At 34.2% G+C, this 24,338-nt stretch overlaps 2 protein-coding genes across 3 annotated transcripts; both read left to right on the top strand.

Moving 5' to 3' along the window:
* Positions 1 to 2,771: 2,771 nt before the first annotated feature.
* On the top strand, positions 2,772 to 10,638 carry LOC130946483 (ethylene-insensitive protein 2.2-like). 2 transcript variants are annotated; one of them, XM_057875246.1, is made up of 8 exons: positions 2,772 to 2,883; positions 3,498 to 4,241; positions 4,672 to 4,758; positions 4,853 to 4,963; positions 5,035 to 5,247; positions 6,672 to 6,857; positions 6,946 to 9,711; positions 10,070 to 10,638. In XM_057875246.1, exons 2-8 carry the CDS (start codon positions 3,993 to 3,995, stop codon positions 10,451 to 10,453), a joined length of 3,996 nt encoding a protein of 1,331 aa, XP_057731229.1. In that variant the 5' UTR covers positions 2,772 to 2,883; positions 3,498 to 3,992; the 3' UTR covers positions 10,454 to 10,638. The 2 variants fall into 2 exon arrangements, with proteins under 2 accessions (XP_057731229.1, XP_057731230.1); XM_057875247.1 differs by having other exon boundaries at positions 2,854 to 3,056.
* Positions 10,639 to 16,837: 6,199 nt separating this feature from the next.
* LOC130945093 (ethylene-insensitive protein 2.2-like) lies at positions 16,838 to 23,892 on the top strand. The gene is made up of 8 exons (XM_057873761.1): positions 16,838 to 16,962; positions 17,426 to 18,170; positions 18,517 to 18,603; positions 18,698 to 18,808; positions 18,880 to 19,092; positions 19,955 to 20,140; positions 20,242 to 23,037; positions 23,311 to 23,892. Exons 2-8 carry the CDS (start codon positions 17,922 to 17,924, stop codon positions 23,692 to 23,694), a joined length of 4,026 nt encoding a protein of 1,341 aa, XP_057729744.1. The 5' UTR covers positions 16,838 to 16,962; positions 17,426 to 17,921; the 3' UTR covers positions 23,695 to 23,892.
* The last annotated feature ends 446 nt before the right edge of the window (positions 23,893 to 24,338 follow it).

Raw genomic sequence — 24,338 nt, 5'->3', positions numbered from 1 at the left:
TTCTAAGAAACTTAATATCACTAGCAACTCTGGTCTATATGAAAGAAAATAAATTTCATTTACTAACCATTTTATAGATACTACAACATGGACAACTTCATCTGACCAATAGATACAATTCGAGTCGTCTTCCATTTCTATACTTTGAATCTTGTGGTATGTTTTTCAAACTTTTCTCTGGATGGTACGTTTTGAGACGTGGGGAGATAGTAAAATATAATTCGAAACAAGTGAATTCGAATTATATATATAAACATATATATACTAAATCAACTTTAATGCATTCAATTTACCAGCAGTCTAAATTGATGTAAGCTGTTTCGATTTTTCATGGGTCCAAATTGAAGCTCCATGTTTCGATTTGATATGAGTAGCTCATTCCGAATTCCAAACTATACTAAATCGAATCTTATTATTTCGATTTATATATATACCTACTAATTTAAATTTTATTAATTTGATTTACTATTAGAATGGCTAAATCAAATTTATTACATTTCATTTATATATAGAAAATATCAATCAAAATATGCCTGTAACTTTTTTTTTTTAGGATATTGATGTAAAATTAAAACTCTAATAATTTGTTTATGTGATTTGCCTAATATTTAATATTTAATATATATAATGATAGTAAATGTAAGATAAATTAAAATAGTAGATGGATTATCTCTTCTAACTAATAAATTTTTTTATTTAAGTCTCTAAAATAGCGAAATACACTTTTTATGAATTATAGGTGATGAATGATATTTAAAAAAAAAAGTTAAATCTCTCATATTTCTGTTAGATATTTTATAGATTATCTAATAATTATTCAATTATTTAATAAAAAAGACCAAATTTAATTTTTATTATTTTAGCTAATTTTTAAATATTTTTTAGTCAATTTATGTTTTAGAATTAATCGTCAAAATACATTTGTAATTTACTAATAAAGATTAAAGTTGAGTAAAAAAATAAAAAATATAAACGTCAACTAAATAAATGATTAATAGAATAGTATCACAATGTTTTGTTTCTTATTAATTTGATTTTATATATAGAATTTTGCTAACATGTATCCTAAAAACATATTTTAAGAATATCGGACAAAATATTTTATTTAAAATAATAAAAAGGATAAACTTTTTATATTTCTAATGCATTAAATTCATCGAAAACTTAAAATTATTATTATACTTTTAGAATATATCTTTAGTATATAACATAACTAAATTCATTTAATAAAATATTCTTTTACACAAAATTTAATAAAATAATTTTTAAATTTAATTATTTTATTAATTTTTATAATTTTATTTTAATTTGTAATTAGATTTTTATAAGTTTTTTTTAGATTAAATTTTTACATTACTTTTAATTTTGTAATTAGATCATTCTCAGTATAAAGAATGTTAAAGTCAGGGGTGGAATCAGGTATAAGGAAAGGGGGCAACGACCCTCTTAATTTTAATTTTTTACATATAAATTATATGTAAATTTCAGTTTAGCCCCCCTTAAAATTTTATTTTAGTCTTATTTTATTGTGTAATTATTTTTTGTCCCCCTCTAATATTTTATCTAGCTCCGCCCCTGGTTAAAGTTAATTGAATATTTCTTTATAATTAATAACCTAATTAATTTTTTTATCACATAATTTTTTGAAAAATTTTTCATTAATTTTAATATATTTGATGTAAAAATAATCAAATTACAAAATAAAAAATAATATAAAAATTCAATTAAACAAAATAGAGACTTAATTATAATTTGATAAAATTATAAAGACCTTTATTTTAATATAGCGACAAATAGATTTTAAGAGGGCCACATATATATAAAAATGTATACTTTTTTGTAAATATTGAAAATGCTAGTCCGGGCATTTATTCTCACAAGAATCGGATTTTTTTTTAAATAAATAATTTAAATATTTTATTTATGGATATAGGTAGTTTGTAGTCTATTTATGAATTTATATTTTTTAGTGTAAATAAAATAAAATTATTTAAATCTTGTTTATACTATAAATAAACAAAATAAATAAATGAACACAAATTAATAAATAAATTATAAATTATCTATATTGATAAATAAAATATTTAATTAATTTATTTAAAAAAATCTCACAAAGATCTACATGCATGCATCTCATCCTTTAATATAAATATTAAAAAATATTTTTTTTATTTTTATTATATTTATAAATTAAAAAATATTATTATTTATATATTTTAAAATTATATTAATCAATTATTTAAATTCTTAATTATTACTTTAATAATTTATGCTTCTCTTTTTAGAAACTTTCCATGTTTAATAATTTTGTAATTAATATGGCGTTACTTGAATAAATAAACACGCGCAGAAAGAAAAACAAAAGGCGAAAATAGTAAACTTTACTCGAGTCGTTTTATTGAGCCCTTTTAGTTTTTACCCTCCTTTTGAAATACTCTCTCTCTCTCTCTTCCATTTTGGTATTGAAGCTTGCCCCAAAAATCTTTCTACTCGGATGACATCATCATCCATAAATAACTTTGTATTTTATGACATTGTCAATCAAAGTATTAAATAATCATGATAAACTTATAGACAAGTTTAAATTCAATTCAATTTTACAAGATATCAAAACGAAATTTTTTTCAGAGACTAATACAAAAAAATATTTTATAAATGCGAACAATTTATTTAAAGTTTAGAATAATTATCCAATTTCCAATTACTATAATTTGTACAATTACAATAATATATATAAAATAATCACAATCACAATTATGTGATGGCGATGGTCTCGTGGGAGTGAGTGAGATCTACTTGGTAGGAGTAAATAGATACAGATAGAAAGAAGAGAGCGCTTGAAATTGAGACAAGAGAAAAGAGAAGAAGAAGCTGAAGAAGAGGGTATAGATTTTCCTCTCCTTCAGAACCCTAACTAACTAGTTAACTATATACGAACCCTTGAAATTTGTGTAACTGTTTTCTTCTATCACCTGCTTCATCAGATCCAAGTCTACGTTCCCCTTTTCGTTCTTATCTTTTTCAAAAACTTGAGCTGCTTTTGAGCTTTTTCCACTGTAGGGCTTTGTTTTTATCCCCTTTCTCTTTCTTCATTTATTCATTTTAGATTTTTTGGAGCTGATAACTCTCTGATTCTCTGCTTTTATATTTTGTTGGCTTTAATTGTTCTTACTCTGCTTCGGTGCTGCAAGATTTTTTGCTATGATTCTGACGTGCTTATTTGGGGGGCTAATTCTTCATATAGATTTCGTTGCATCCTTCTCTTTTCTTTTTTTTTTCCTTTTTTCTTTTTAAATTTGGTAACACTTTGTTGGGGGGTCGAAACGCATTAGTGTCACTTTGTGCTTTGCATTCCTGGAACCTTTAATGTAATAAAATCGTGAAGATGATGCTTTCTTCGTTGATGGGTTTATTCCTCTGTTTTGCGCCTATTCTTTATTTTTTATTTCATTTTTTAATTACGGTAATAATGCTGTTTTTGAATCAATTTGATGCAGGATTCAAGCGGATTGAAGAGGAAGTGATTGAATTTATCTGTGGGTCTTTTCTTTGTCAGCTTTGTTGCGAACTGGATTCACTTTTGGTCATGATGAGTTCATGAATGAAATATTTATTTGGGGGTGTTGTAAAATATTTTTGTGATTGTATATCAGGGTTGACTTGATCTGGAACACTAACTAGATATGTATTGGATGATGATTAGCTTTTGTCTAAATAATTTATGCCAACGGCAGGGATATAAGGATTATGCACTTTGGTGAATTGTTTGCAAATCAATGTATCAGCTGGCTGGTTGTAGTTTATATGTGAAGCTGCTACCGCATTGATCGTTATCATGTAGGCGATGAAGTCTTTCCATATGAATATAGTAAAGTTGCAGTTATACGATTATCATTGGTGCAGTGAGTGTTTTCGCTACTTGATAGCATTCCTCTGAGTATTGCCTTTTTTGCGGTTGCCTTATTGTTGGTGTTACGATATCAGAGAGTAAAATGGAAGCAGGGAGATTGAATGCTAACCAGCAGCATGGCTTCCTTCATCGGTCGCTTCCTGCTGTTATACCTGTGCTTTTGATTTCAATAGGATATGTTGACCCTGGAAAGTGGGTGGCAACTGTTGAAGGTGGTGCACGTTTTGGGTTTGATCTGATGGCTTTTATGCTAATTTTCAATCTTGCTGCTATCTTCTGTCAGTATATATCTGCAAGGATTGGTATAGTCACTGGAAGAGATCTTGCTCAGGTTTCCTTTCATCCTTTTTGGGGTTTTTAAACAACTATTATAATTCTTTGATGTTGTTCAGCTTTTATTTTGGAAGTTTCTGCAGCTGCACTGCTTTATAGCCTGAAATATACTTTTTCTGAACGACTTATTTGTTTAATTTTATGCTTATTAGTGCAACACCATGCTGGTTAACACCTGTAAAAAGTATAGCTGTGTTTGGAAATTTTAACTTTGAAGGCTGTCATTATATGTCACTTTCAAGAGGAATTGAACCTAAACATAAGACTTGTTTCCTCCACGAGCTCCTTTTTTTTCACACATTCTCTAAGACAAGCCTAATATGAGCAAGGTCATGCATGCATGCTTACTTGGGCAGGTTCATATTAAACATCATGTGGACACTTAGGGTACGTTCCATGTAGAGTAACTTTACTTTCTTTCTCAAAAGATTTGCAGCGACGAGTATGATACAGGGACATGCATGCTTCTTGGGGTTCAAGCAGAGCTTTCAGTGATTATACTAGACCTTAACATGGTAATATTCTTACCCAAGATTAACCTTTTACATAACGGTTGGTTCAGCAAAGAAGTTCATTGACCTGAAACTATTATTTTACCTGTTTTGCAAGATCTTGGGAATGGCACAAGGATTAAATCTTATTTTTGGGTGGGATTTGTTTACTTGTGTTTTTCTTGCTGCCACCAGCGCTGTGTTTCATCTACTTCTTGCTGTCCTCCTTGTAAGTATTATTCCTTGTGTCCTTACCAACTTTTGTTAATCAATTGTATTTACTAGTTTCTCTTTGCCTAGGACATTGAGAAGGCCAAGATCCTAGGCCAATATGTAGCAGGCTTTGTCTTAGTTTTTGTTGTACTTGGATTACTTATCAACCGACCAGAAAATCCATTATCTGTGAATGGAATACAAATAAAGCTGAGCGGGGAGAGCGCCTTTGTGCTAATGAGTCTTCTGGGAGCAACTCTTGTGCCTCACAACTTTTACCTTCATTCCTCAATTGTACAGGTATGTTTCCCTCTCATTCTACCATACCCATGGAGATATTTGGACCTCTTGTTTTGCTTTTTTTTTTTTTTTTTGATATATATGAAATATCTGCCTCTTGTAATAGGATAGTGGGCTTGAGAGACAATCACCTCCCCACTGTAGATGTCTTGTCTTCAGTGAATCTTATGCCTAAGGAGATAAGCACTTTAAGCAGTGCTGGCCATTAGTTAATCTGTTTCCAAACCTATGACAAAATTGTTGAATTTTGAGTCCTTTAGACTTTATCTCACTATTGTTACATCCTCATGCATTATCTAGTGAATTTTTGAACATTATGTTGGTCAATGTTTAAACGTTTGCTAATTTGAATGGTCAAAAGCAAAATGTGTTTTGACTGCTTGTTCTTTCCCCTCAAATTACATTGTCTTTGTTTTGTCATGTATGGTTACGATATTTGGTTAATAGTATCCGTATGAGGGGAAATAAATGCAATTACAGCAGTGCTTTAGAGTTTAGATTGATATTTACATGTTTGGAAGTTGGCTCATTGGTAGACATACAGCAGGAATTAGCTTAAAATGAAACTGCATCTTAATTGCTACATCTATTTTTGATGTTGAAGTCATTCACTAAATAGGCTCTTATATTGACTTGACTTATTATTTTTTTTATTAGTACCATGATCTGATTCTAGACTTGCTGGCATTGTTCTAACAGAGGGTGCATTAACCATAGTTTCTCTTTAACAATGTTACTGTCAGAGCCAATGATTCATCTAAACAATGTTACTTACCTTGTAGCTTCTGTTTTCAGAGGGTTTTTATTTGATATTCTTACAGTGTAGTTTGATCCATCCATATTAGAAGGATGTTTCTGGTATCATGTGTGTGTCTATAAGAAATGCACTTTAGTACTCGTTCTCCTTCTTATAGTCCTTTTTCTTTCTCTCTTCCTTTCTCTCTTCTAACGGAATTTCCAAAAATACCCTTACTTCCTAACAAGCAAGTATTATGGGATAGGATTAGATGCCTAGCATCTATTTTCTTTTGTGTAGAGGATCTCTTATCCCCACTTTTTGTATTATTCATCTCCTCATTTTAATGAATTTCTTTTGTTATCAAAAAAAAAAAAGAAAGAAAAAAGAATATTAATCAGTAATTTCTTGGAGAAGAAATGTTCTTATTGCTTGCTACATGACAAAAGAAAGAAGGAAAAAATGTATTGCTAATTCTGTAGGTATTGGTCTTTGCATGCAGAATTTAGATGATGTTCCCAATTATGTTTCTTATAAGCCATATGGCAGTCTCCTGGTTAAGGTAGAGCTTTCTTGATGAAGTTTTATGTTGCCTAGGTGTTGGGGGAATATTGTGCATCATGTTCTATGTCATATTGTTAGCAGTTATTAGTTTTGCCAATCTGAATTGACGTTTACTTTTCTGCAGTGGCATCAGGGACCAACAAACATTTCTAAGGATGCCTTATGTCATAACCATTTTTGGGCTATCTTATGTGTCTTCAGTTGTCTTTATTTGGTAAATAATGCTTTGATGAGCACCTCAGCAAATGAGTTCCACGCTATGGGCCATGTTTTGCTTACTTTTCAGGATGCATTATCACCAATGGAACAGGTTTGTTTACTTCAGAATATTTACCTACAGCAAGCACCCTGTTATCTGCACATTCTTAACGAATATAATTTGAATATTCTTGTTGCAGGTGTTGCGTAGCCCAGTAGCTCTGTCTGTTCTTTTTCTCATTTTGTTTCTTTCCAATCAAATGACAGCATTAAATTGGGGTTTTGGTGGAGAAGTAGTTGTGCAGAGTTTCCTAAAATTGGATATTCCAGGTTGGCTTCATTATGCTACAATTAGAGTGATTGCTGTTCTGCCTGCACTTTATTGTGTTTGGAGTTCAGGAGCTGAAGGATTGTACCAGCTACTTATATTCACTCAGGTTTTGGTCGCTCTGCAACTTCCATCTTCTGTGATCCCCCTTTTCCGAGTTGCTACGTCTAGATCAATAATGGGTTTACACAAGATGTCTCAGTTTGAGGAACTTTTGGCACTGATCATATTTATTGGTATGCTTGGCTTGAATATTGTCTTTGTTGTTGAAATGATGTTTGGCGGTAGTGATTGGGTGGGTGATTTGAGATGGAATGCAGGGAGTGGTATGTCTCTTTCGTATTTATTTATTCTTACCATTGCTTTTGCATCATTAAGTTTGATGGTATGGTTGGCTGCCACTCCGTTAAAATCTGCCAGTGTCCAATTAGATGCTCAGGCATGGAACTTGGATATGCCAGAGGCTGTGCCAAATCCATTAGTCGTTGGTGAGGAATCAAATGTTGCTGAAACAAGGTATCATGGAGATGCAGGTGCTCGGCTGAGGGAGCCAACCCCAGCTCCAGCAAGGACCTTGGACTACACAGATGTACCGGTTCATTCTACTTTACCTGAAACTGTACTGGAGCCTGATCTCCATGTGACTGCTGTAAAGGAGAGTCAATCTATTACTTCATTTCCCAGTTCTCCTAAAGCTCTTACTAAGGAGTTGGCTTACAAATCAGAGTCAGAAGCAGTATCAATGGTAACTGATGACACTTCTGTTTTTAGAATGGAAGATACTGAAACTATAAAAATAGAAAGTAATGCCCCAGTTGAGGAGGTTGGGGAAGATTCGACTGCTGAAAGGGATGATGATGATGATGGAGACTCATGGGAAAATGAAGAATCATCCAAAGTGGTCTCTGCAAGTCCGTTATCTACAACATCAGATGGCCCTCCGTCATTCAGGAGTTTTAGTGGGAAGAGTGAAGAAGGTGGGAATAGCATTGGAAGTCTCTCAAAATTAGCAGGCTTAGGGCGTGCAGCAAGACGTCAGCTAGCTGCTATTCTTGATGAATTTTGGGGGCAACTTTATGATTTCCATGGGCAAGCAACCACAGAAGCAAGGGCAAAGAAGCTGGATGTTTTGATAGCAATGGGATCAGATTCAAGGCTCACTGGCTCCATGCAGAAAATAGATTCCTTTGGAAAGGAATATCCTGATTATTTAGCATCTGTTGGAGGTAGCGGTTCCAATAGTGTACTCAACTCCAGTCCATATGACACCTCCGATCAGCGTAGGATGCAAAGTAGCTTGGAGTTCTTCAATGCAAAGGAATATGGTATTCAAAGGAGTTCTTCAATGCATGCGAATCCCATTCAATTAGTAGATGCGTATGTACAGAACTCTGGCCGCAATCTCCTCGAGTCTGGCGAGAGACGCTATTCGAGTGTGCGTAATTTGCCTTCATCTGGTGATACTGGCGAGAGACGCTATTCCAGTGTGCGTAATTTGCCGTCATCCGAGTCTTGGGATTATCAGCCAGCAACAATACATGGCTATCAAACTCCATCCTATCTTAACCGGGTTGATAAAGGGAGAAATTTGGATAACTTAAATGGTCCAATGGAGTTGTCACAATTGAAAGCCGCTTCCATAGCTAATACAAACTACAGGGATTCAGTTGCATATGCTTTGGCGAAGAAGTTGCACAGTAACGGTTTAGGTGTGGGCCAACCGCCAGGGTTCCATCATGTAGCTGCCTCTAGAAATAGCCAGTTACAATCTGAGAGGATCTGTTATGATTATTCGTCTTCTGGACCTGCAGTCAACATGGCCGGTTCAGGTAATGCTAAGAAATACCACAGCTTGCCGGACATTTCTGGATATGCCATCCCTCACAGGGCTGGTTATGCATCCAATAAGAATGCTCCATGGGATGGTTCCGTTGGCTATGGATCTTCTGCGAGTAGGACATCTTATGAACCGTCATTATACTCAAACTCTGAATCAAGAGCTGGTGCTCCTTTGGCTTTTGATGAACTGTCCCCGTCAAAAGTCTATAGAGAGGTACTCTCTTCACAGCTGAGTTCTGGTTTTGATACTGCATCCCTCTGGTCTAGGCAGCCTTTTGAGCAATTTGGGGTAGCTGACAAAATTCATAATGATGGAATGGAAGGTGTCGGAAGTAGGCCTAATAATATTCCCCAAGAAAGTACTGCATTTGTGGATATTGAGAGAAAACTTCTTCAGTCTTTTAGACTATGCATTGTGAAGCTCTTAAAATTGGAGGGGTCAGATTGGCTGTTTAGCCAGAACGATGGAGTTGATGAGGATCTGATTGATCGTGTAGCTGCAAGGGAGAAATTTGTTTATGAAATTGAGACTAGGGAAATGAATCCGGGCAACCATGTGGGTGAAGCTCATAAATTTTCTTCTGATAGGAAATCTGCTTCTTTGATGAAGAATAATGAGGCGAATTCCTCTACTTTGTTGGTGTCCTCGGTTCCTAACTGTGGGGAGGGATGTATATGGAGATCAGAATTAATAATAAGCTTTGGGGTGTGGTGTATCCATCGAATTCTAAATTTCTCTCTTATGGAGAGCCGGCCAGAGCTTTGGGGAAAATACACCTATGTTCTCAATCGCCTCCAGGTAAATGTCTTGACGAGTTTGCGTGTTCTCGAGTAATCTAAACATATTTCAGCTGCTTTCTTCATTCACATTTGAAAATTAAGTGGATCTAGTTGTTGTGATGATGTCTCTTCCCTCTCTTCGGCGAAAAATAAATAATAAAAAAGAGATAGAAATGCATCTATGGTGCATTCGATTGTCGCTGATTGATCATATTGATAAATTGCTTGTACATGTTATACTTTTTTCAGTCATCGGTAGTGTAGACATGATATTGTGGGCGTCCTTTGCAGTGTCACCAACTTTTTCTTTTTATGTCTTCATCGCTGCTTATAATTTTCTCCATGCCACTAACATTCTTTTTTGGTGCTTTGAGCAGGGCATTGTTGATCCTGCATTTTCGAAGCCTCGCAGTCCTTTGGTCCCATGCTTTTGCCTTCAAGTTCCAGCATCACATCAACAGAAGTCCAGCCCTCCACTTTCTAATGGGATGATGCTGCCCCCTACTTCGAAACCAGGCCGTGGAAAATGCACAACAGCATCGACGCTTCTTGACCTGATCAAGGATGTGGAGATGGCGATCTCTTCGCGGAAAGGACGTACAGGAACTGCAGCCGGGGATGTGGCTTTCCCAAAAGGGAAGGAAAACCTGGCATCTGTTCTCAAACGGTACAAGCGAAGGCTATCCAACAAAGCCGTTCTGACTCACGAAGGAACCGGTTTGCGGAAGATGCCCACTTCGGCACCATACAACAACTTGTAGTACTTTTGAATCTAATAAAATCAGTGTTCCTTCGGCTATTTTATGAGTATTGTGCAGCAGCTCATGCTCTAAGATCACGGAGTGATCTGTCTCCATCTGTGTATCATAATCCTTGTAATGTTATATACACATAGGGCAAAGAATCTAATTGTATTTTCAGCGAAATCAAAGAAAAATTGGCTAGATGGGAAATTAGTTTCATGTTATTTCTTCATTTTGGTCAGACATGTTGTTTGTTTTGTTACGTTGTCCTGCCTAAAAGCTGGGTACAACAACTTGCGAGGACAAAAAGGGAAAACAAAAACAACTTTAGACACTTTTTTTTTCTGTTCTCCAGAACACGTCTTGGTTTTCGGCCGGAAAACACGTAGACCTTAAATAGCTTCTTTTTCCGGTTAGTTTTTATGAATATATGGTAAGCTTTGGTATAATGTTCCATTATTGGATGTTGTGGCGTTTTGCATATAGCTGGGGGCTAAGAATATGAATGAGGCGAATTGCTGTAGCCGTTTTTTTTTAAATTAATTTAGCAACAGCAATACGTTGGGGTGTATTGTATTAGTTTAATATTAAAATCACAATACATGAGGAGCATATTATCAAGGGGGACTGATTTTATTTTTTAGATTAAAAAAAATATAACTGGAGTATTAGAAAAGGAAGAAGGACTTGTTAGATTGAATGCGAGTGTGAGTGTTTCATTTTCTTGAGAGAATAAGAGTATAAAAATGGAGAAAGATATTACGACTAAATTCTCATAGTGGTCCTCCAAATTCAGCTCGTGCACCGATTTAGTCCTTGAGATTCCAATTGCACTATTTATGTCCTCCAGACTGCACTTTGAGTAACATAATAGTCCTTTGGTGGAATTCCGGCGTGACTCAGCAACGGTCTTGCTTATGTAGCACAGCCACTGCCACGTTGGACATCCGAAACGACATCGTTTCATGGGGGAAATGTATGAAAGCCCAAACGTCACCGTTTTGATCACAGTGAATGTAATGGTTGCTTGGGTAAAGAGTTTGACATTTGTTACGTCTTCTTCATATTTTCTCATCTCTCTCAACGCTTGGTCTCCTCCTCCATAACCAGAGACAGTGGCGATAGCCTAGGGCACTACTGCTTGCTCGCTGCTTTCTTACCATTGTTGCACTAAACTTGGGGGAAGGTTCGTGGGAAGCCATTGAAGCAATGACTGAGGAACCGTTTAATCTAGTTTCAAGGTAATAATTTTTTTTAATTTTTTGGATCTTTTTGCATTCATCGGACGGGAGATTGTTAAAGTTACTCGTATATGATGCATCCATAATTTGTTGAAATCCATATGTTGTTAGGGTTTTACTTGTTCATATGTTCCAACCGGTAATAGATGCTCTGTTTCTTTTCAATAGAACAGGGGGACAATCTCTCATGGTGTATAAAGTGGGTGTTATTTGTTGTTTTTGTGTTGCATGCGTGTTAAGTTTATTTTTTTCTGTTATGTTGCAGATGAACGCCGAAGTATTAAACATAATGTTTCATTATGGGAGAAATTTTGAGAAGGATAAGGATGGAAGATGGACATATTATCCTAACAATAAGCATTATTTGGATGATCTGGATGTGGACAAGTTGGATGTATTCTATCCGAAAAATTACTTCAAAGAGCTAGGCTATGAGACGATGAATGAGGTTTGGTGGCAAGTGCCAGGGATGAGCCTGAAAGTGGGTTGAGGCGTTTAGACTCTGATAATGAGTTGAGGGAGATGTTTTCTCAGGGTGGAAAGAACAATGGGGTAGTTGATGTCTACATTGAACATGGTATTCCAGAACCTGAGATACTACAAGGGCAGGATGTTATTGTGCATGTTGATGACCAGGTGAGGGATCTTAGAGAGCAAGCTAAGTCGAATGCCAGGACTGTGAAAAACCCCCTCCGAAAACTACTACTGAGAAGGACCTTCCAATGAGTTTGAGCATAGTAACATACAAGCCCCAAGCTAAAGATGCATTACCGAAAAAGACCAATGTGAATTTGAAAATGGAATCCAAGCCTAAGCCTAAGTCAAAGCCTAAGCTTAAGACAATTCCCAAATCAAAATCCATACCCACCCAAAGGGGAGGAAGGACTCTGATGAAGGCACAAGTTCTAGCAAGAAAGCTAAGCCAGGTACAACCATAAAAAGACAACTTCGACAATTCACCTGTAGGTACTATTTGCAAAAAGATCATACCAAGAGAGGGTGTGAAAAGAAGAGAGCAGCTGATGCTGCTCAGGCTGCAGCTGAATGGATTAGATTTATGTCGGGTTGGCTTGATAATTCAAAGCAGCCAATTTCGAACATACGCACAATTTCAAATTATATAGATATATAATTTGAAGGAGTCAGATTTGAACTACACTTTAAATTGCTTCTCTCATGATTTGAATCAGTGTGATTCGAACTACTTAGGTCAACTTGCATGCGTAATTTGAATTTGGCTTATTCGAACTACCTATGACTTAATCCATGCATAATTCGAATGGATCAAATTCGAATTACTTTTAGTTTCCTAATTTGAATTAGCTTGATTTAAATTACATAGAAAAATACTTTTGGGTGATCTTTGTCGCGTTTTTCTCTTTAGTAGAATCCAATAATTTCTCCTACTATTTGGTTTAATGCTGTTATTTGGCCACAAAATTATATTCTAATTACTTCTAATCAACTAATAAGTATTTTATTTAGTATTTATTAACAGTTAAATAATATTAAAAAATTAAAACTATTTTTTATATTATTTTTAGCTTAAAACAAATTAATAATAATAACTAATAATTCAACAAATAAAGTAAGTATAGCTTACCGTAAAGTTAATAGTTGAAAGCCGTTAAATAAAAATTATTTAACGATTTCTAACTATTAATTTATACGAAGTAGACTACACCTAAATTTTTAGGTTGAAGAGCCAAAAGGGACCAAAGAAAAAAAAAGATAGGGTTGCTGCTGGCTAAGTTAAGCGAGGGGGAAGAGAGAAGCGATGCCACGGGTAATTTATGTAGAACAAAACGTGTGATTTATTGACGTTTTACTCAAAATGTTGCTGACATTTGCAGTTAACAACGTTGGCATTTTTTCTTCGTGTCAAACGGCGCTTCCCACAACAGTGTTAAACGCGACCTTGATAGCATAAGAAGTATGTTGAATCTTCTTGAACGCTGTAATTTTTGTTTAGTTAATTTTTTTTTCTAAACACGAACATGATTTTAAATTTGAACTTCCATTCACTAAAAGCAATAAATTATAACTTTTGCATTTAGCTTTTGCGTTCACATGATAGATTAAAAAATTAATTGATTTTCTACTAATTTTACCATTTAATCTCATTTCCAATAAAAGATACCAAAAACAATATTCAAAATTCTTGACCTTTTTTTATGGTCATGCTTTACAAACAATATTTTTTTAGTATTATTATTAGTATTTTTATTAAGTTTTAATTTTTATCAGTTTTTCATTTATTTTTTTTGTTAATAGTATGAATATTTTTGTTTAGAGGTTTTTTTATGTTCACTTGTGTATATTATTGTATTTTTTAATAAAATTTTTAGTAATTGTTCATATAAATTTTTTAATCATTTTTATTAATACGTACTTTTTTTATAGAATTTTATTTTTTTTATTTGACTTTGTATATTTTTTACTATATGTTCTTAAATTAGTATATATTTTATTTATTATTGTTAATTTTTATAATATAAATTTTATTAAAAAAATTTAATTAAATACAAAAAGAGTACTAAAGAAGAGTACTAACAAATTATAACTAAAAGAGTACTAAATTTTAACACATAAATTTAAATTATTTTAAAAAAAATTATAGTCAAAGAGTTTTAAAATAATATAATTTTGATTGATATAAATTTATGTCCTTTTTAGTAATTTTGAATGAATGTAATTCAAACTACGTTCATTTTATTATAATCTATTTTGGTACAAAATTATCAAACATAAATAACGTTAACACCAACTCACTCTTTATCAAAATCAAGTTTTTAAAATCAATTTTATACAAACTCTTATTTATAAACTTTAATCTAAACAGTGGATTCTTTTTTTTGTTGGAGAAATTCACCCAATGGACCAATATTAAAAAACAAATTCCAATAATAATTTTGATATTAAATTTTATTCATAAATAAATGAGTTAGTCTTTTTACATATTTTATTTGATGCGTTAAATAGATGCTGATATAAATTCTTAAATTGCATACCTCAACAAAAATTAATGTCATATACTTAAAAAAAAACTAATGTCATATTAACATATTATTCTTTTTATTTTTATAATATTTTTTAATTCGACATATTAAATATTAATCTATCGCAAATTTTAAATTTTATTTAAAGATTCATTGCTGATTAACAAATTGCGAAGGCCTTTCCTTCGAAAGGAGACCGGGGAAATAAAGAGCTATGCTATTGACCGACCCTTTCGTAGTGACTTCGAATCAAGAGTCCTATCCTTTCTTTTTTATCATTTTGTTTGAGGCGGGCCGAATATAGAATGATATGCAGAAATACGGCAAGAGTTCCAAACCTTTTTTTTGGTGATTGACCAAACAAAGAGGCCTAGATCTATGCCCCTTAATGAATCGAATGGTCCTTCGACCCCTTCATTTGATTCCGACGGCCGACATAGATTGCAATTAAATGAAATTTCAAATTCTCAATATTTATTTAAAAGATCGGATGAGTTAACCAAAATAATTAGATATTATATATATATATTTTCAGAAGATTTTAGATATTAGATTTTAAACTTATTTAAGTGTCATTAAATTATTAATTTTTTTATTTTTTAGTTTGTTGGGCAAAATCTTAAAAATAAAAATAAAAGTATTAGAAAATAAAAAATCTTTGTTTAGAAATAATAATTTACATCTTATTTAATATTTTTTACTTTTAAAAAATATTTTAACATAATAAATAAAAAATATTTTTATATTATTTTATTTAATATAATTGATAAATAAAAAATATTTTACGTTAATCTTAATATCAAATTATATTTTTTTTAAAGATCTTAAGAAAACTTAGAAAATAATTCTTAAAAAGTGACCTAAACAGACTCTTTGATGTAATTTTTTTGTAATATGTATTTTTTTACAAAAATGTTATTTGTAAATTAAAATTAGTTTCTAAAATTAACTATCAATATATTTATGTATAAAATATATGTGTAGTTTAATTTATTTTTAATATGTAACATATATTTTATATTAGTGATTGATTTTAGTGATTGATTTTGGTGTATATATAGTATAGTTAATTTTTTAAAATAAAAAATATGTATTTTATTTTTAAAATTTAGTGATTTTACAACAAGTGATTTTTTTTTAGCAAATGACCAAAATTTTTTAAAAATAAAAAGGATGTCTAATATTATAAATGAGCTATAACTCAAATAGTATAGTCTTTCTATACTCATTTAGAAGTTGCTGATTTGAGTCTCACTCCTAACTTAAAAAAAAATCTACTATTTATATTTTATTTCGACTTTCTTATACACTTATAAATTTTTATGCAAACATTTATACAAATCTTTAAATTAAATTTATAAATTATTTACAAATATAAAATTCTTTCGTTGCTTAAAAAAGTATTTTTATTATTTTTATTATATTTTTAAATTAATTATAAATTTATTCAATATTCGTGTCTTTCAAAATTATATTTGTCAGTTATATAAATTCTTATTATAGAAATTTATCCTTCTTTTTCAGTCAATTTCAGAAACTTTTCATGTTTAATAATTTTGGAATTAATAAGGAGTTACTTGATTAAAATAAACCACATGCAGAAAGAAAACAAAAGGAAAAATTTTAAAATAATTAAAAATTTATTAATCATTTGTGTCTTTTAAAATTATATTTATCAGTTATATTAATCCTTAAGTATTATTATAATAATAATTTATTATTCTCTTTTAGAAACTTTCCATGTGTAATAATTTTGTGATTAATATGGCGTTACTTGATTAAAATAAACCACATGCGGAAAGAAAAAGAAAAGGGGAAAATGGTAAACTCCAGGCTTTTTATTGAGCTCTTTTACAGTTTTACCCTTCGTTTGAAATACACTCACAGTTACACACACTCCCATTTGGTAACTGGAACTGAAGCCCCACACAATTTTCTTTATAATCTTCTCCCAAATATCTCTCTCTCTCTATACTCAGATGACATCATGATCCATAAATAATTTCGTATTTTATAACATTATCAATTAAGTGTTAAATAATCATGATAATTGATAAATTTATAGAGACTAATACAAAAATAATATTTTATGGACAAACAATTTATTTAAAGTCTCCAATAATTACTATCCAATTATATTAATATAATAAAATAATCACAATTATGTGATGGCGATGGTGTTGTGGGAGTGTGTGAGATCTGCTTCGTTGGAGTAAATAGACACAGATACAAAGAAAAGAAGAGAGCGCTTGAAATTGAGACGAGAGAAGAAGAAGCTGAAGAAGAGGTTATAGATTTTCTTCTCTTCAGAACCCTAACTAACTGGTTAACTATATACTAAGCCTTGAAATTTGTGCAACTGTTTTCTTCTATCACATGCTTCATCAGATCCAAGTCTACGTTTCCCTTTTCGTTCTTATCTTTTTCAAAAGCTTGAGCTTCTTTTGAGCTTTATCCACTGTAGGGTTTTGTTTTTATCCCCTTTCTCTTTCTTCATTTATTTGTCTTAGATTTTTAGAGCTGATAAATCTGTGATTCTCTGCTTTTATATTTTGTTGCCTTTAATTAGTGTCACTGTGTGCTTTGCATTTCTGGAACCTTGAATGTAATCTAATCGGGATGATGATGCTTTCTTCGTTGATGTTTATTCCTCTGTTTTCAACATGTTCTGTATTTTTTATTTTGTTTTATTTGTTCTTTCCATTTTTTAAATACCGTAATAATGCTGTTTTTGAATCATTTTGATGCAGGATTCAAGCAGATTGAAGAGGAAGTGATTGAATTTATCTGTGGGTCTTTTCTTTGTCAGCTTTGTCGTGAATTGGATTCACTTTTGGTCATGATGTGTTGATGAATGAAATATTTATTTGGGGGTGTTGTAAAATATTTTTGTGGTTGTATATCAGGGTTGATTTGATCAGGAACACTGACTACATATGTATCCGATGATAACTAGCTTTTGTCTAAAACATTTAGTCAAACGGCAGGGATATAAGGATTATGCACTTCGGTGAATTGTTTGCAAATTATTGCATCAGCTAGCTGGTTATAGTTTATATATGAAGCTGCTACCGTGTTGATCATTGTCATGTAGGCGATGACGTCTTTCCATATGAATATAGTTAAGTTGCAGTTATATGATTATCATTGGTGCAGTGAGAGTTTTAGCTACTTGATAGCATTCCTCTGAGTATTGCCTTTTTTTGCGGTAGCCTTATTGTTGGTGTTACGATATCAGAGAGTAAAATGGAAGCAGGGAGATTGAATGCTAACCACCAGCGTGGCTTCCTTGATCGGTCGCTTCCTGCTGTTATACCCGTGCTTTTGATTTCAATAGGATATGTTGACCCTGGAAAGTGGGTGGCAACTGTTGAAGGTGGTGCACGTTTTGGGTTTGATCTGATGGCTTTTATGCTAATTTTCAATCTTGCTGCTATCTTCTGTCAGTATATATCTGCAAGGATTGGTATAGTCACCGAAAGAGATCTTGCTCAGGTATCCTTTCTTCCTCTTTGGGGTTTTTAAACAACTGTTCTAATTCTATGTTGTACATCTTTTATTTCGGAAATTTCTGCAGCTCCACTATTTTATGGCCTGAAATTAACTTTTTCCAAACGACTCATTAGTTTTATTTCTGCTTATAGTGTAACACCTTGCTGATTAACACCTGTAAAAAATATAGCTACATGCTTGGAAATTTGAAGTTTGAAGGGTATTACTATTTATATATGTCAGTTTCAAGAGGAATTGAACCTAAACATAAGACTTGTTCCCTCTATCAATACATGTGGACACTTAGCTTACGTTCAATGTAGACTAACGTTACTTTCTTTCTCAAAAGATTTGCAGCAACGAGTATGATACATGGACATGCATGCTTCTTGGGGTTCAAGCAGAGCTTTCAGTGATTATTCTAGACCTTAACATGGTAATATTCTTACCCAAGATTAACCTTTTACATAACGGTTGGTTCAGCAAAGTAGTTCACTGATCTGAACCTATTATTTTATCTGTTTTGCAAGATCTTGGGAGTGGCACAAGGGTTAAATCTTATTTTTGGGTGGGATTTGTTCACTTGTGTTTTTCTAACTGCCACCAGTGCTGTGTTTCATCTACTTCTTGCTGTCCTCCTTGTAAGTATTATTCCTTGTGTGTTTACCAACCTTTGTTAATCAATTGTATTTACTAGTTTCTCTTTGTCTAGGACATTGAGAAGGCCAAGATCCTAGGCCAATATGTAGCAGGCTTTGTCTTAGTTCTTGTTGTACTTGGATTACTTATCAACCGACCAGAAAATCCATTATCTGTGAATGGAATACAAATAAAGCTGAGCGGGGAGATTGCCTTTGTGCTAATGAGTCTTCTGGGAGCAACTCTTGTGCCTCACAACTTTTACCTTCATTCCTCAATTGTACAAGTATATTTTCCTCTCATTTTACCATGTGGAGATATTTGCAGCTCTGTTTTGCTTCTTTGTATTTTGATATAATTATTATTTTTTATTAGTACCATGATCTGATTCTAGATTTGCTGGCCTTGTTCTAACACAAGGCGCATTAACATAGTTTCTCTTTAACAATGTTACTATTGGAGCCAATGATTCATCCAAACAATGTCACTTACCTTGTAGCCTCTATTTTCAGAGGGTTTTTAGTAGATATTCTTACAGTGTAGTTTGATTCATCCTATGGATGACTTTATTTAGAAGGATGTTGTAATATGCTGGTATCATTATGTGTGTGTGCGTAAGAAATGCACTCCAGTACTCATGCTCCTTCTTATAGTCCCTTTTCTTTATATCCTCTAACAGAATTTCCCAAAATACCTTTATTTCTAACAAGCTCGTTTTTATGGGATAGGATTAGATGCCTAGCATCTATTTTCTTTTGTATAGGGATCCCTTATCCCCACTTTTTGTATTAACCTTTCTCCTCATTTCAATGAATTTCTTTTCCATCTCGCAAAAAAAAAAAAAAAAAAAATCAGTGTCTTGGAGAAGAAATGTGTAAAATGAACTTGTTGCTTGATACATGTCAGATGAAAGAAGGAAAAAGTGTATTGCTAATTCTGAAAGCATTTGCAGGCAGAATTTACATGTAACTCCCAATTATGTTTCTTATAAGCCATATGGCAACCTCCTGGTTAAGCTATAGAGCCTTCTTGATGAGGTTGTATGTTGCTTAGGTGTGGGGGGAGGAATATTGTGCATCATGTTCTCTGTCATATTGTTGGCAGTTATTTGTTTTGCCAATCTGAATTGACATTTTTTTTTTCTGCAGTGGCATCAAGGACCAACAAACATTTCTAAGGATGCCTTATGTCATAACCATTTTTGGGCTATCTTATGTGTCTTCAGTTGTCTCTATTTGGTAAATAATGCTGTGATGAGCACCTCAGCAAATGAGTTCCACAGTATGGGCCTTGTTTTGCTTACTTTTCAGGATGCATTATCACCAATGGAACAGGTCTCTCTTCCTCTGTAATTAGTTTACTTCAGAATATTTACCTACAGCATCCTGTTATCTACACATTCTTAACAAATATGATTTGAATATTCTTGTTGCAGGTGTTGCGTAGCCCGGTAGCTCTGTCTGTTCTTTTTCTCATTGTGTTTCTTGCAAATCAAATAACAGCATTAAATTGGGGTTTTGGTGGAGAAGTAGTTGTGCAAAGTTTCCTAAAATTGGATATTCCAGGTTGGCTTCATTATGCTACAATTAGAGTGATTGCTGTTCTGCCTGCACTTTATTGTGTTTGGAGTTCAGGAGCTGAAGGATTGTACCAGCTACTTATATTCACTCAGGTTTTGGTCGCTCTGCAACTTCCATCTTCTGTGATCCCCCTTTTCCGAGTTGCTACGTCTAGATCAATAATGGATGTACACAAGATGTCTCAGTTTGAGGAACTTTTGGCACTGATCATATTTATTGGTATGCTTGGCTTGAATATTGTCTTTGTTGTTGAAATGATGTTTGGCAGTAGTGATTGGGTGGGTGATTTGAGATGGAATGCAGGGAGTGGTGTGTCTTTTTCATATTTATTTCTTCTTACCATTGCTTTTGCATCATTAAGTTTGATGGTATGGTTGGCTGCCACTCCGTTAAGATCTGCCAGTGTCCAATTAGATGCTCAGGCATGGAACTTGGATGTACCAGAGGCTGTGCCAAATCCATTTGTCGACGGTGAGGAATCAAATGTTGCTGAAACAAGGTACCATGGAGATGCAGGTGCTCGGCTGAGGGAGCCAACCCCAGCTCCAGCAAGGACCTTGGACTACACAGATGTACCGGTTCATTCTACTTTACCTGAAACTATACTGGAGCCTGATCTCCATGTGACTGCTGTAAGGGAGAGTCAATCTATTGCTTCATTTCCCGGTTCTCCTAAAGCTCTTACTAAGGAGTTGGCTTACAAACCAGAGTCAGAAGCAGTATCAATGGTAACTGATGACACTTCTGTTTTTAAATTGGAAGATACTGAAACTATAAAAATAGAAAGTAATGCCCCAGTTGAGGAGGTTGGGGAAGATTCGACTGCTGAAAGGGATGATGATGATGATGGAGACTCATGGGAAAATGAAGACTCATCCAAAGTGGTCTCCGCAAGTCCCCTATCTACAACATCAGATGGCCCTCCGTCATTCAGGAGTTTTAGTGGGAAGAGTGAAGAAGGTGGGAATAGCATTGGAAGTCTCTCAAGATTAGCAGGCTTAGGGCGTGCAGCAAGACGTCAGCTAGCTGCTATTCTTGATGAATTTTGGGGGCAACTTTATGATTTCCATGGGCAAGCAACCACAGAAGCAAGGGAAAAGAAGCTGGATGTTTTGATAGCAATGGGATCAGATTCAAGGCTCACTGGTTCCATGCAGAAAATAGATTCGTTTGGAAAGGACTATCCTGATTATTTAGCATCTGTTGGAGGTAGCAGTTCCAACAGTGTACTCAACCCAGGTCCATATGACACCTCCGATCAGTGTAGGATGCAAAGTAGCTTGGAGTCTTCATATGGTATTCAAAGGAGCTCTTCAATGCATGCGAATCCCATGCAATTACTAGATGCATATGTACAGAACTCTGGCCGCAATATCCTTGATTCTGGTGAGAGACGCTATTCCAGTGTGTCTAATTTGCCTTCATCTGGTGATTCTGGCGAGAGACGCTATTCCAGTGTGCGTAATTTGCCTTTATCTTCTGATTCTGGCGAGAGACGCTATTCCAGTGTGCGTAATTTGCCTTCATCTGAGGCTCGGGATTATCAGCCAGCAACAATACATGGGTATCAAGCTGCATCCTATCTTAGCCAGGTTGATAAAGGGAGAAATTTGGATAACTTAAATGGTCCAATGGAGTTGCCACAGTTGAAAGCTGCTTCCATAGCTAATACGAACTACAGGGAATCAGTTGCCTATGCTTTGGCAAAGAAGTTGCACAGTAATGGTTTAGGTGTGGGCCAACCGCCTGGGTTCCATAATGTAGCTGCCTCTAGAAATAGCCAGTTGCAATCTGAGAGGACCTCTTATGATTATTCGTCTTCTGGACCTGCAGTCAACATGGCCGGTTCAGTTAATGCTAAGAAATACCATAGTTTGCCTGACATTTCTGGATATGCCATCCCCCACAGGGCTGGTTATGCATCTACTAAAAATGCTCCATGGGATGGTTCCGTTGGCTATGGATCTTCTGTGGGTAGAGCATCTTATGAACTGTCATTATATTCAAATTCTGAATCAAGAGCGGGTGCTCCTTTGGCCTTTGATGAACTGTCTCCATCAAAAGTCTATCGAGAGGCACTCTCTAGTTCTGGTTTTGATACTGCATCCCTCTGGTCTAGGCAGCCTTTTGAGCAATTTGGGGTAGCTGATAAAACTCATAATGGGGGTTTGGAAGGTATCGGAACTAGGCCTAATAATATAACCCAGGAAGGTACTGCATTTGTGGATATTGAGAGAAAACTTCTTCAGTCTTTTAGACTATGCATTGTGAAGCTCTTAAAATTGGAGGGGTCGGATTGGCTGTTTAGCCAGTACGATGGGGTTGATGAGGATCTGATTGATCGTGTAGCTGCAAGGGAGAAATTTGTTTATGAAATTGAGTCTAGGGAAATGAATCCGGGCAACCATGTGGGTGAAGCTCATAATTTTTCTTCTGATGGGAAATCTGGTTCTTTGATGAAGAATAATGAGGCGAATTCCTCTACTTTGTTGGTGTCCTCGGTTCCTAACTGTGGGGAGGGATGTATTTGGAGATCAGAATTAATAATAAGCTTTGGAGTGTGGTGTATTCATCGAATTCTAAATTTTTCACTTATGGAGAGCCGGCCAGAGCTTTGGGGAAAGTACACCTATGTTCTTAATCGCCTTCAGGTAAATTGTCTTGACGAGTTTGCATGTTCTCGAGTAATCTAAACATATTTCAGCTGCTTTCTTCATTCATGTAAAAATTATGTGGATGCATCTATTGTTCTTTTGATTGTCGTTGATTGATCATATTGATAAATTGCTTATACATGTCATACCCTTTTCTGTCATCAATAATGTGTCCTTTGCAGGGCCACTAACTTTTTCCTTTTATGTCTTCATTGTTGCTTATAATTTTCTCCATGCCACTAACTTTATCTTTTTTGGTGCTTTGAGCAGGGCATCATTGATCCTGCATTTTCGAAGCCTCGCAGTCCTTTGGTCCCATGCTTTTGCCTTCAAGTTCCGGCATCACATCAACAGAAGTCCAGCCCCCCACTTTCTAATGGGGTGATGCTGCCCCCAACTTCGAAACCAGGCCGCGGAAAATGCACAACAGCATTGACACTGCTTGACCTGATCAAGGATGTGGAGATGGCGATCTCTTGCCGGAAAGGACGTACAGGAACTGCAGCTGGGGATGTGGCTTTCCCAAAAGGGAAGGAAAACCTGGCATCTGTTCTCAAACGGTACAAGCGAAGGCTTTCCAACAAAGCCGTTGGGACTAAGGAAGGAACTGGTTTGCGGAAGATGCCCACTTCGGCACCATACAACAACTTGTAGTACTTCGAATCTAACAAAATCAGTGTTCCTTCTTCGGCTGTTTTATGAGTATGGTGTGTAACAGCTCATGCTCTAAGATCAAGGAGTGATCTGTCTCCATCTGTGTATCATAATCCTTGTAATGTTATATACACATAGGGCAAAGAATTGCTAATTGTAATTTCAGCGAAATCAAAGAAAAATTGGCTAGATGGGAAATTAGTTTCATGAAATTTCTTCATTTTGGTGAGACATGTTATTTATTTTGTCACGTTCTCTTGTCTAGAGGCTGGGTACAACAATTTGCGGGACAAAAACCAAAAAGGAAACAACTTTAGACACGTATCTTTTCTGTTTCCAGAACACGTCCTGGTTTTTGACCGGAAAACACGTATGCAGTTAACTAGCTTTTCCTTTTGGAGTCTGGAACTGTAATAACTAGTGTTTTCTGATTTCAGAATAATTTTTGGTTGTTGATGTTTTTAAAATTTTTTAAAATGATCACCAACGATTAATATAATTTAATTTTATGTTGAACGTTTGAAATAAATATTAATTTTTTTTCTTTCTGTAATTATTTTGACAGTCAACAGTTTATTCTCTAATAATTCTTATGTAAACATATTAGCTCTTCCAGTATCATATTTTTGTAAAGTTTTTACTTT

Source organism: Arachis stenosperma, chromosome 8, assembly GCF_014773155.1.
Source record: "Arachis stenosperma cultivar V10309 chromosome 8, arast.V10309.gnm1.PFL2, whole genome shotgun sequence".
Lineage (NCBI taxonomy): Eukaryota > Viridiplantae > Streptophyta > Magnoliopsida > Fabales > Fabaceae > Arachis > Arachis stenosperma.
This window is presented reverse-complemented; position numbering and strand designations above follow the sequence as displayed.

What these genes read in the sequence shown, in the direction of transcription:
- LOC130945093 (XM_057873761.1), top strand. Translation starts at nt 17,922, where the DNA reads ATGGAAGCAGGGAGATTGAATGCTAACCACCAGCGTGGCTTCCTTGAT. An exon ending in CCGAAAGAGATCTTGCTCAG is followed by an intron (nt 18,171 to 18,516) that starts GTATCCTTTCTT and finishes CTTTCTCAAAAG; the next exon opens with ATTTGCAGCAACGAGTATGA. An exon ending in TACTTCTTGCTGTCCTCCTT is followed by an intron (nt 18,809 to 18,879) that starts GTAAGTATTATT and finishes CTCTTTGTCTAG; the next exon opens with GACATTGAGAAGGCCAAGAT.
- LOC130946483 (XM_057875246.1), top strand. Translation starts at nt 3,993, where the DNA reads ATGGAAGCAGGGAGATTGAATGCTAACCAGCAGCATGGCTTCCTTCAT. An exon ending in TTCATTCCTCAATTGTACAG is followed by an intron (nt 5,248 to 6,671) that starts GTATGTTTCCCT and finishes ACTTTTCTGCAG; the next exon opens with TGGCATCAGGGACCAACAAA. An exon ending in CATTATCACCAATGGAACAG is followed by an intron (nt 6,858 to 6,945) that starts GTTTGTTTACTT and finishes TTCTTGTTGCAG; the next exon opens with GTGTTGCGTAGCCCAGTAGC.